Genomic DNA, 13,020 nt, shown 5'->3' with positions numbered 1-13,020 from the left:
GTAATTAATTATATATTTGTTCGTCATTATGGACTACCTGTTTTAAGAAGTTCACCTAAAGAGCTATCGCACTGGTGCAGAAATAAGAAAAATAATCGACCTAAAGGTTGTGCAGAGAAGAAGAATGGGACAGGTTCGAAAAATGAACTTAACCCAGCTGTCACACACAAACGCTCACACTACTCATGTTGCGTTAATAAAGAATTGGGTAGCATATTCCTTAGTGGCCGGCAGGAGGTGCTATTGTTACATAGTCGGAACCTTTGGATTGCTCTCCACTGTTCACAGGAGTACGATGCGGCGCTTAATATTTAGGTAGGGGAGAAAGGCTCATGTGAAGTCAATCAATTATGATTAATACCTCAGAGAAAATGGGAATGACATGGAAACTCCTGTCTGAAACCGAGACTGTCATTGCAAAGTCTCTCAATTTTCCTTAAATGACCTTTGGAAAAGATATACATGGAGAATCTTATTTTGCTCTATAAAGAACACTGAAATAATACTAGAAAACGAGTCAGTCACGATTGCTGTGCTTGCGTCTTCATCAACATTTCAAAGTGAAGGTAAAGGAATTGCCCCACCACCCAGGACTCATTCACAATTCTAGAGGGCTCGCCCGGTTCCACCCACAGACCCCCGGATTGGCCCGTTGCCGGTTGGAACTAGAAAGCGTCGTCATCACAGAGCCAATAAGGATTGGCAAAAATACACATCCATCAAAGGTGCTGATTTAGATGGTGGCACCTGCTTGCATCTTCTATCAGTCTTCCTGCAGCCCTTGGCTTTACTCAGAAGCCCGTTTCGCTTTTCTCTCCAGAGTCTTTACAGTAAATCGCCGCTGGCTGAAACTGGTACGGAAGTAAATGATCCCTTTGATCAGTCCTTTTGGCCTGATTCTTTTGCTTTTTTTTTTAGGTAATTAGTTGCTGCATTTGTTCGGCTTTAGAAGACAAGAGGCAACCGAGATTGCGATAAAATTATTATTTTTTTTTTAACCCGGATGTGTGGAATTCTAAAGAGTACACGAACTTTAGCCGTATAAGCTGCCTGATGCTTTTAAGCGTGCAACTGCGACCAAGAAAAGCGTTCACCTGTCACTTTCTGCCTTACCGTGTTTAATTCAGCCAGGAGACAGGAAGGGAAAAAGTGAGTGGAAATAAGGAAAGTGTCAGTGACCCGGGAGCCGGCGCGCGAGCCCGTCACTATGCAAATAAGGGGGCGTGTCAAGGGTGCGAGCCCCGGAACAGCAGCACCCGATCCCCATATATAAAGCTCGGGTAACGGGCTGCGCTGGAGGCAGATGTAGCAAAGCTTTCGTGCACAGCTGTTGGCTGTCGACCTCTTCTGCGCATAGCTCCTCTTAGAGCTTTGCAACAGGCTGCTTGCAAATTCACTTCGCTGCTTGATTTGGCTTTTTTGATTGCTTTTTAGCCTCGGCTTAAAAAAAAAAAAAAAGCAACATTTTCAGCTAAATTAGGGCTTTGCATAAGAGATACCCTGCACCAACCCGGTGGCTATTTCTGGTGTGTCCAGCTGCTGTTTTCCGAACTGCATGAAGAGCTTAGGGTGGAAGAAGCAGGGGAAAGGAACTGGCGTAGGCTGCGTTTTTTCATATCCTCTTTTCTTTTAGCGAATAAAGCGGCATAAGGGCTTAGAGGAGGTGTCATAAAGCCTGCGCTGACTTGTTTTCAGGGAAGGAAACCACAACCAGGACGGCTTTAGGGAGTCAGTAAAAGTGAGACAAGAGGGCGCTGTACCATGGCCGAGGAGGACAGCGGCACCGGGACCTGCCTGGAGCTGGAGGATAGCAAGTGCAATGTACTAAGCTGGGAGCAAGTGCAGCGCCTGGATGACATCCTGACGGAGACCATCCCGATCCACGGCAGGGGCAACTTCCCCACGCTGCAGATGAAGCCCAGGCAGATCGTCAAGGTAGTGCGGAGCCGGCTGGAAGAGAAGATCAAGGTGCGAGACGTGAGGCTGAACGGCTCGGCCGCCAGCCATGTTCTGCACGAAGACAGCGGGCTGGGCTACAAAGATCTGGACTTGATTTTCTGTGCAGACTTGAAGGGGGAAGCGGAGTTTCAGATCGTCAAGGACGTGGTCTTGGACTGCCTTTTGGATTTCTTACCGGAAGGAGTTAATAAAGAGAAGATCACACCGCTCACTTTAAAGGTAACACTGATGATTCTGGTTTGTGTGCGTTTAGCGCTTTCTTGAACCCTCGAGGTTTCTCGTGACAGCTGGACGGGCAAACGCCTTGGTAAAATAAAAGTTTTCCCCAAAGGCTGCGTATTCGTATAAGCTCGACACTGTACGGATATGTGTGCCAGTCTTGCCTGTAGTTAAATGATTTTCAAGAACTGGTTAGGGAGCGAGTTTCCTAAAAAGCTTAAGTAGAGGAGTGTGGTAGCCGTGTTTTTCTTTTCCATGTTTTATTTTGTTTGATTTCTAAAAAGCTTATAATGCTAATATTACTTCGCATTTCTATAGCGCTACTAGACGTACGCAGCGCTGTACATTTGAACATGAACAGACAGGGAAGCTCTTCCTGTTTATATCTCAGCCATTAACAACTTGGTTTTCTTGAAATAACGTTCATATGTTGAACTTGTAGGCGATTTTTTATTTGAGTCGATCAAAAATGATCAACGCTAAAATGTCTCCTGCAGAATGCTAGACATTTTTTTTTTTGGTCACTCAGTCAGGATCAGTTCGAAAAGTCTCAAAATGCCATCCATTGAACTTTTCTAAGTCAGTGACTTATTTCCTAAGTGTATGTGATTTTAATTTCCCTCTGGCATTTCAATAAGCAATTTTTCCTCAAACTGATGTGAATAACCGATTGCAAATCTTGTTAATGTTGTCGTTTCTGGGAGATGAACAAACCTTTAAGTTCTTTTGGCTAGAGGGGGAAGGGAGGTGAACTTCAGAACAGATTAATCTTATCTGCATTTCTAGCAGATCTGATAAAGAGGTTCTTTACTGCTGTTATAAATGGAAGAATCCAAGCTGAACCTGTTTTTTATTTCTCATTGCAGGAAGCTTATGTGCAGAAAATGGTAAAAGTCTGTAATGACTCGGATCGGTGGAGCCTCATATCCCTGTCCAACAACAGTGGCAAAAACGTGGAACTGAAATTTGTGGACTCGCTGAGGAGGCAGTTTGAGTTCAGCGTAGACTCCTTTCAGATCAAGCTGGACTCCCTTCTGCTTTATTACGAATGCTCAGAGAATCTAATGACAGAAACGTTTCACCCAACCATAATCGGGGAGAGCGTCTATGGGGATTTCCAGGAAGCCTTTGACCACCTGTGCAACAAGATCATTGCTACCCGGAATCCAGAGGAGATCAGAGGAGGGGGTCTCCTCAAGTACTGCAACCTGTTGGTCAGGGGTTTCAGGGCAGCCTCCGAATCGGAGATGAAATCCCTGCAAAGGTACATGTGCTCCAGGTTTTTCATTGACTTTTCAGACATCGGAGAGCAGCAGCGGAAGCTGGAGGCCTACCTGCAGAACCACTTTGTAGGATTAGAGGATCACAAGTATGAATACCTCACCACCCTGCACAGCGTGGTGAACGAGAGCACCGTCTGCCTGATGGGCCACGAGAGGAGACAGACTCTGAACCTTATAACCATGTTGGCTATCCGTGTCCTGGCCGAGCAAAACATCATCCCCAATGTGGCCAATGTGACTTGCTACTACCAGCCAGCCCCTTACGTAGCGGACGCCAACTTTAGTAATTATTACATTGCCCAAGTTCAGCCTGTGTTCACCTGCCAGCAGCACACGTACTCCACTTGGTTACCCTGTAATTAAGGAGGTCTTTTTCAGGTGCCTTGTGGGGTGATTTTTTTTTAGTCAAAGATGGGGTGCGAGGGAGTGACCCGGTCTTTAAAATAAGACGTGATTTTGTGCAGTGATGATTGATGCTGGCTTTTCAGCGTAGCAAAGCCTGGGGTTCTTATAATGCACCTCGGAGCATTATCAAAAGAGAAGAATCTCCCTCCCCCCCCCACCCCGAAAAAGTGGATTCATTCAGAGAGCCCAAGAAGCCTGTTATGTCCCTTGCAGTACTGAAGGCTAAGACGGGTTAGCAGTAGCTGCTCCCCTAGCCTATGGATAAGAACAGTGGGGAAACCTTTTTAGAATGAGACTGGAATAAGAGAATAAAAAAAAAACAGACATCCTTGTGTCTGTTTAAAGGGGTCTGAGGGTAAAAACACCATGCTAAGAGGCTGTAAGACATGAGGACAGCATGAGGGGTTTGTACCAAGTGCTAAGTCTGGGATGGTCACATGTTTGAATTGAGTGCAATTTAAGAAAAATGTCCTTCACTAAGACAGCCAGAAGGGGCAGCGTTCTAAAAACCCCTACAGTGACAGGAGCCATGATTTCCTTGCTGGCTGCATAAGCTTCACCTTATAAAAGAGGAGCAGCACTAGCCAATGAGAAAAATGTCGAAGGACCAAAAATTTCATAGTCAGACACCCAAGTAAAGAGGAACGTAGGGAGATGTACTGGTATTCAAGTGTACAGATACAGTTACCAAGTGCCTGTCGCCTTCGGGAAATTTATGATGAGAAAATTTTACTTTTGTGATTTAAGTGCACATGTTGCTTTATCAGGGACAAAAGTGGGGGGGGGGGGGGGGGGGGGGGGGGAAAGCAGAAGTCTGCAAAATAAATGGTGGAGGAAAAGCCCTCTTTTTTTTTTTTCTTTGGCAGATACTTATAGAAAGATAATATGGTATGTGCAATTTTGGCATAGATCCATTAAATCCATGTGTATATATGGATGTGTGTGAGTGTGTGCAGATACCTGTGTGTATCGACGGACTGAAACATGGGCTCGCAAAATGTAGCACTTTGGAAATGTTAAGTAATAACGTACTGTGTGTTCCCACCCCCCCCCCCCCCCCCCCCCCCCCCCCCCCCCCCCAGTGAGCAACAGGTTAGAGGACAGTGAGCGCCTTGCGGCAAAATTAGCTTCCCCTTCTCAGCCCCTAAAAATTTAGAATAAATCATGTAGCCAGATTTATCATGGTTTATTATATATTAAGATGCAGGAACCAAGATTATAGCTCAGTGTTAACCAGCTGAATTACTGTAATCTTAGAGGGAAAGACAGAAGGACAGGATCAGCTGGTCAGATAGCTTTTTCTTTTCTGCTACTGTTCTGCCATTTTCATGTTTTCACCCGCTGATTTTCTAACTGCATACCATCCTGGTGCATACTCTAGTGAAAACTAGATTAAAAGCTGTTTTATTTTCTCCTGCTCTTTCCAGTAGCTCAGTAATAGCATTAGCTGGTAAACTGAATGCTGGATGCTAGTTAGTTTTTTGACAGGGGAGGGGCTTGAAAGAATACTGTACAAGTTTAAGACCACTATAATTTTAAAGAATGTGAATGGATTTTATTTTTGTAAAACATATGCACAGGTACAAAAGGTCCCAGCTGATCTCTGTCACAAAATTCCTCAGCTTCATGAAGGGAGCTCACCGAGGGGGCTCTTTTACTAACCCCCACCCCCCTTTTTACAAATGCGCGCTAATGCCAACACAGGCCATTCACTTTGAATAGGCTATGTTGGCATTGCCATGCGGCAGCCGCTAGCGTAGCTTAGTAAACAGGGGGTTAGCTGCGGCAAAAAAATGCGGCCGTAGCATGCCCATGCATAAGATTTTCTCGCGCACTAAGGCCATTTTTAACGCAGCCCTAAAATTGCCAATTTGTTTTGTTTTTTTTTACTTAAAAGGCTGTGTTCTAATTTTGCCATTAACGTGGAGCCCAAAAAAAATACCACGTGAGCGTTTTCCACCCATTTGGCGGTAAGAACGCACACGGTAATCCTGTGTTAATCAGCACCCGGCAATGTAGCTGCGCTGATGAGCACAGGAATGCTCCCTTCCCCCCCCCCCCCCCCCAAAAAAAAAAATAGAAACAATTTTTAGTGTGTGCATCAGCACGCAATCAAATGGCACTTTGCAGAATCCCCGAGTTCAACCCCGGTACACTATTTAAGCTGCGTTAAGTGCACATTCAAGCCTAGTACAGGTTAGTAAAAGGGCCCCTAACTTGGGATTTAAAGCTGTGGCAGCTTGCTAATATGAAAACGTTTTTGAGAGGGTTGTCACTGATGCTGCTTTAGCAACGTATGTTTATGTTTACTAGGGTACTTGATACAGCACCATTTCTGGTTTGCAGGTCATAGCGGTGTAGAAAAAAACCTAATGCATTACTGTACTTTGTGTACATTGTGTGAGGTGGTGGTATGGGCTCCCACATTAACCTGATGGTAAACTGCTGCGGTAAAAATTAGGGACTTATTTTCCCTAGCGCTGGAAGTGGGCCGGTGGTAGTTCCGGATTGCTGCGCAGTAAGCCCACGGTGGACATGCCTCTGCTTAGTAAAAGAACTCCTTAGTCCTTGACAACCACCAATGGGTCTGGTTTCCTTCTTATGAATATGCATGAGAGGTGTGCATATAGTGGAAGTACTAGGCATGCAAATATCCCTCATGCATATTCATTAAGAGTATCCTGAAAACCTGACCCGTTGGTGGCCTTTTAGGACTAAGGGGTCCTTTTACTAAGGTGGCTGAAAAATTGCCTGCGGTAGTATAGGCGCGGGTTTTGGGCGCACGCAGAATCATTTTTCAGCGCACCTGTAAAAAAGGCCTTTTTAAAATGTTTTGACGAAAATGGGACGTGTGGCAAAACGAAAACTGCCACGTGTCCATTTTGGGTCTGAGACCTTACCGCCAGCCATTGACCTAGCGGTAAAATGTCACCTGGTAACTGGGCACTAATGACCTACCTGCGCCAAATGCCACTTGGCGCGTGTCCGAAACTCGCATCAATTAAAAATTATTTTTTGGATGCGCGTTATCGGACGCACGTCAAAAATGAAATTACCACAAGAGCCACGTGGTAGCCGTGCAGTAACTCCATTTTGTCGCGCATGGACGCATACATGGCTTAGTAAACAGGCCCCTAAGTTACTACAGAGAAGTCGTCCTGAAGTCTAAGACTAAGGAAATCAAAAAGGAAAAGAAAAAGATGCTTTTGGTAGGGAATTGTTTTATTCCTTTGGAGAATATCATCTGGAGGGGAAGCTTGCTGTTTTCATAGGCTTTGCTTTTTTTTTTTTTTAAATTTTGAAGCAAAGAGCTGCTTTATTTACTGTAGCACCTTGCCTGTGAATTCAGCAGGATCCCTGCAAGGCCTTGCTCCAGGGTCCTCCTTTGCCTTCTTTTCTCTGTTTGCTGTTTTGTAAGGGGTAAAGGCTTTTCATGATTAATAACCAAAAGGGGGAAGTCTGCCTCCCGGGGACCCTTCACTTGAAAGAAAGAAAAGCTGAGCCTGTGTGCTGGCGTGCATTCTGTCAGAAGCTGGGGAGAGAGGCTCAGCTGGTGCTGTGGAAACGTGCAGAGTCTGCCACAGATGGCCTGCCGCACATCCAGGAGTCACGTTTGACTCGCAGAAGGGGGTAGAGGCTCGAGCTAGGCCACAACCACAGCATGCCGAAAATAAATGACACCATCTATTTCTCTTTGGTGGAGTCTCTTCCATGGCTTTCATCAGGGTTGCTTTGCTCTTTTATTTAGGTGTTCTTTTAGTGCTAACCTTTGCACGTGTTTTTGGTTAACTGTGACTGGCTTAATTACAGCACAGACAGCTGAGCTCTCACTGTGCACCTTTCATTTTTTTTATGTTGAAAGTTAAATATTTGAATTTCTCTCTTTCTATATAAAGACACACAAATGTGAGAAATAGTGTTCGTTCTGGGCATCCATTAGACAAAGCATATTATATATTTAAGAAACAGAAAAGTAAACTTCTGTGGCTTTGAGCTGTGGCTAATGGGCTACCTAATATAGCAGTAGTGGCAGAAAAAGCCACAAGCTTAGGCTAGGAGTTAAAAATAACCCCCTCTACCCCCTCCCCCTGCACATTTCTTAGCTAGCTTATTTGCACTTTGACATATGCACTTTTCTGCAGGATGACAGTAGCATTATGAATGATCAGCTCTCAAGTACTTTTGCAACAAGATAACACTAGCTTCCATGCACTGTGAACTACTCCCAACCTTAGATGTGATGCTAAGTAATATTTGCTAAAGAGCCAGGGTTCTTATGTCAGAGCTGCCAAGTTACCCATTCCAGGAAGGCAACTTTTTGGCTGGTCCTGGTTTTTTAAACTTACATCGCAGGGCAGTGTATTATTTGTAGGCCTTAATTCTATCTATTGAACTCGGTGCTGCAGGTCCCATAATGCACCAGGATGACTGGCCAAAAAATCTCCCTCCTGGATTGGGTAACTTGGCAGCTCTGTTTTGTTTTGGGTTTTTTTCTGTTCTTGTACGAGCATTCACAGAGATGCCAAGTTACCCAGTTCCAGGCTACAGATTTTGGGACAGTCCTGGATTTCTGACCACTTTGTCCTGGTGCATTATGGGACTTGCAGCACTGATTTCAATGGGCAGGCACTACAAAGTTCTAAACCAGGGCTGTTCCAAAATCTCCTGCTTGGAATTGGGTAACTTGGCTTCTGTGCATTCATTTGTAAAAATCAAACACGCAGGACCTTTAACATGGGGTGAGCATTTATCCGCCACCACTATGGTGCAGAATTCTGAGAATACACAAGTGACGCATTCGTGTGTTCAACAGCGCGGGATACCACAAAAAAGGAAAGCCTAATGTAAACTGTCTTATGTTGTTATTTTCTTTAGGGATTACTTGTTGTGTGTTGCATAAATCCACTTATGCAGGGTTATGTAAATGACTGGTGTGAGATGCTTTGTACATGAAACTTTAATTTGCCAAAGGTCTTTGTTGCTTTGCAAAAAAAAAAAAAAAAGTCGTCTGTTAGCGGAATCTATCAAGACAAAAAAAAAACATAAAGAAAATGTTGTAATTACATATTCAGCACCTGTTTGAATATATTCTTTTGTGTGGGTTTTCTTTTTGCTTACATTTATCTTAAAAAAAAAAAAAAAAAAAAGACTAAGAAAAAATTCCTTTGTAACATTTTCCAGTTGAACTAATGACTTGGTAATAGGGCAAGTGATAATTGGAAAAGAAACAAACTACAAGTATAACCCCCTGTTTATTAAGCCGTGCGGCTTAGTAAACAGGGGGGATAGCAATCAAGAGAAGCCTGAAATGTTCATCATGGCATGCAAGGCAGTTGGATGAGGCCGGGCACAGTGGCTGTCCCTCTTTTTAAAGCAGCAGCAACCTGGTCTGGTTTGGGGGCATTCTGTTCCTGCCAACTGCTTCTTCGATTGCTTAGCTGGAACACCACTGCCTACAGATTCTGTCAAGGGCAGATGGAAATCTGATGGAATGCAGCTTGAAAACAAGTGAAGGGTTTTGCATCAGTGCTTGAGGGAACAGTTTGTGAATTTTGTTTACAGCATCCAATATTTGGATTTTCTTTTTTTTGTAAAATAAAAAGAAATTATTTTTTTCTATCAATTGGTGTCGTATCTGTCTTCAGAGTGTGAACTAGCAAAGAGCTGACACTTATGAATTTTTTTTTGTTACATTTGTACCCCACCCTTTCCCACTCATGGCAGGCTCAGTGCAGCTTACATATTGTATACAGGTACTTATTTGTACCTGGGGCAACGGAGGGTTAAGTGACTTGCCCAGAGTCACAAGGAGCTGCCTGTGCCTGCAGTGGGAATTGAACCCAGTTCCCCAGGACCAAAGTCCACCACACTAACCACTAGGCGACTCCTCCACTAGCAACATTCCATGTAGAAGCCTACCCTTGCAGCCGCACAGGCTTCTGTTTCTGTGAGTCTGATGTCCTGCAAGGGCAGGCTTCTACATGGAATGTTGCTAGTGGAGTAGCAACATTAACATTCCATGTACAATCTCAAATAGTAGCACCAGAATCTCAATAGTAGCAACATTCCATGTAGAATCTGACATAGGGAAAAGGGAATGGGACTTGATATGCTGCCTTTCTGTGGGGTTTACATATTGTATACAGGTATTTACTTGTACCTGGGGCAACGGAGGGTGAAGTGACTTGCCCAGAGTCACAAGGAGCTCCCTGTGCCTGAAGTGGGAATTGAACTCAGTTTCTCAGTACCAAAGTCCACCACCCTAACCACTAGGCCACTCCTCCACTCCAAATTTGCCTTCCTAAAAAGAGAATAAGGGTAATGCTTTTTGTATGAGTGAGTCGTAGTCAATTGCAGAAGCCTTGTCTGCCAGCAAACTCAGACTGGCAGAGTCAGCTAGGAAAGAACGTAGCTAACCTTGTGCCAGAAGTCTTGCCTGAAATGAGACTTGGCTGAAGCCGGAGTGATGTAAACAGAGACACACAGACTGTGACGGCAGATGAGGAATTGTAGGGCACATCCAGTCTGCCCAGTTACATTCCTGGTGCAAGGCCGCAGACCCTAGTTGATATCTGGATTTCCCTTCACATACTTGTAGCTAGGGATCCTCTGTGATTATCCCATGCTTTCCTGAAATCTGTTCCTGATTTTGTCTCTGTGGTCTCTGCTGAGAAGCTACTCAATGCATTCGTCACCCCTCTCATGACAAAATATTTTCTGCTGGTCATAGGCAACACGTGAGGCTTGGCTGTTGCTCCATCTTTTTCCATTCTGTCTGCCTTTGCCAAGTGCCTTTGGTGCTTCATCTCTTTCTTAAGTACATTAGAATAAGTATAACCAGTAGTAAAATGAAGTCACGCTACCTCCGTGCAAGGCATTGGTGCAACCTAACCTAAAATATTGTGTCTGATTCTGGAGGACATGGCTGTGAAAGGATGTAGAAAACCTAGATGTAGCCATAGGAGGGTTCCAAAATAGAGCTGGATCATAAGAACATAAATTCTAGACTGGGTCAGGCCAAAGGTCTACTGAGCTCAGTATCCTGTTTCTAAATGTGGCCAGCCTAGGTGGAAAAAGTACCCTGCTCAATCCCAAGGATTCGATCCTTATCTTTCTGTTTCCACCTGGGGTCAGAAGTGGCTTACCTAGGTCTCTCTGGCTAATAATGGTTTATTGGCTTTTCCTCAATTATTTAGGGGCCCTTTTACTACAGCCTAGCCCACACTAACAGAATTAGTATGCACTAACCCCCAAGATTATATGGTGCCCAAATTTGTGCCCGCACCTGAGATGCATGTGCAAATAATAATTATGTGCTAATGACCAATTGTTGATGTTAATTGGCACTGGTTAATATTTGTACACATTTGGCTGCATTGTTGTTCTATAAGGCAGTGCAACTAACTCCCTTAACACGTGTCTCAAAAGGGCATGGCCATGGGAGGAGCATGGGCGTGTTGGGGCATAACCAAAATTTCCAAGTGTAGTTATAGGATACTGGGTCAGGGCGCCTAACTTGGGCTCCAGCATTTACATCTGGCTTCAGCAGGTGTAAAGTCTGAGGTCCAAAGCTAGACGTGAGATCTGCGCTTAAGCGCTATTCTGCAAAGGGTGTGCACCTAATTTTGAGTGCCACTTATAGAATACAGCCCTAAATGCTAAGAAGCCCATAGGTATAAAGTGGGCTTCTTAGCATTTAGCGCTAATCTTTAGTAAAAGGGCCTCTTACTGTGCAGAGTTCACAGAGGAGCCTTTTACAGAGTGGCAGTAAGCCCAAGTTCGCTCTTTTGGGACTAACGTCAGCCCAATGTGGCTGCTGGTGGTAGTCTCACCCCGAGCATGTGCTATTTCTGGGGGGAAAATAGAAAAACCCCAGAAATGGCTTGCGTGGCGATAACCGGGCGGTAATACGGCATCGCCGTGCACTGCCCGATTACTGCAGAAGCCCTTATCACCACCTCAGTGGGTGGCAGTAAAATTTCCCTATCACATGGTCATGCGGTAAGAGTTCTCTTACCGCATGGCCATGTGTGCGTGGGGTCTTTTTACGCGCTGTGGTAAAAAGGGCCCATGCGGGAAAAACAGCCCCCACCACCAATTCAGGGCCCTTTCTCCCACAGCTTGGTAAAAGGACCCCAGAATTATTTTCGATCTTACAAGTTAGTAAAAGTATAGCTCTTTCAACAATCTGGTGTTAATGTAGAATTATTATAGACTAGTAAAAAAGGCCTATTTCTGAAAGAAATGAAACGGGCAGTAGCAAGGTTTTCCTCGGAGTGTGTATGTTTGAGAGAGTGTGTTTGAGAGTGACTGTGTGAGAGAGCGAGAGAGTGAATGTGTGAGTGTGTGTGTGACAGAGAGAGAGTGAGAGTGGGTGAGAGTGTGTCTGTAAGAAAGAGAGTGTGTGTGTGAGATTGAGAGTGTGTGCCACCCCCTCCCTCCCTCCCTTCAAGTTTCAGGGTCCCGCTTCCCTCCCTCTGACGTCAGGCACGCAGGCTTTTACTGTGGGAGAGTGACGTCAGGAGATGGTTATGAACCCAGGTAGCCTCATTGGAACGTTGCAGGAGCAAATTATTATATTAGATGATGTTAGTAGGAATTGACTGCCCAATATTTAAAAGCATTTAACTGACCAGGAACAACTCCTGGCCGGATAAATGGCACTTAACTGGCTATCCAGCAGTATTCAGCGGGAGATTGCCAGCACTTACCACCGGATTCTACATAGTGCGCCTAGAAATCTGCGCCTAAATCAATGTGTATTCTATACCAATTTGCATAACTTAATTGGCTTAACAAGCTAGTCATCGATAACAGCTCTAAACAAGCAATAATGAGCACAAATTGGCAATAATTAGAATTTATTTAATTCTGTAATGCAGTGCACTTCAGTTCTAATGCGCTTTGGCAAAAAGGGATGTGGTTATGAGCGGGGAAATGGATGTTTTGTGGGTGCTCTGAAATTTACATGTGTTTTCATTGGTGTAAATGGAGTTGTGTAATCTTAGGCGCTGATATATCAACCAAGCGTATTCTATATACTGCGCCTAAATCTAAGCACCACTTATAGAATATGCTTAGTCGGCATTGATTTCCATGCCGATTTTTTTTTTAGGAGCCATATATAGAATCTCCCTCTTAGTGGCTAACCAAT

General features: G+C 44.5%; 1 protein-coding gene across 1 annotated transcript; it reads left to right on the top strand.

Moving 5' to 3' along the window:
- The first annotated feature begins 1,314 nt into the window (after nucleotides 1-1,314).
- TENT5A (terminal nucleotidyltransferase 5A) lies at nucleotides 1,315-4,658 on the top strand. Its single transcript, XM_030199071.1, has 2 exons — nucleotides 1,315-2,178; nucleotides 3,045-4,658. Exons 1-2 carry the CDS (start codon nucleotides 1,762-1,764, stop codon nucleotides 3,822-3,824), a joined length of 1,197 nt encoding a protein of 398 aa, XP_030054931.1. The 5' UTR covers nucleotides 1,315-1,761; the 3' UTR covers nucleotides 3,825-4,658.
- The last annotated feature ends 8,362 nt before the right edge of the window (nucleotides 4,659-13,020 follow it).

Source organism: Microcaecilia unicolor, chromosome 3, assembly GCF_901765095.1.
Source record: "Microcaecilia unicolor chromosome 3, aMicUni1.1, whole genome shotgun sequence".
NCBI lineage: Eukaryota > Metazoa > Chordata > Amphibia > Gymnophiona > Siphonopidae > Microcaecilia > Microcaecilia unicolor.
The sequence above is the reverse complement of the archived record's forward strand: the minus strand, read 5'-3'. Positions and strand labels throughout refer to the sequence as shown.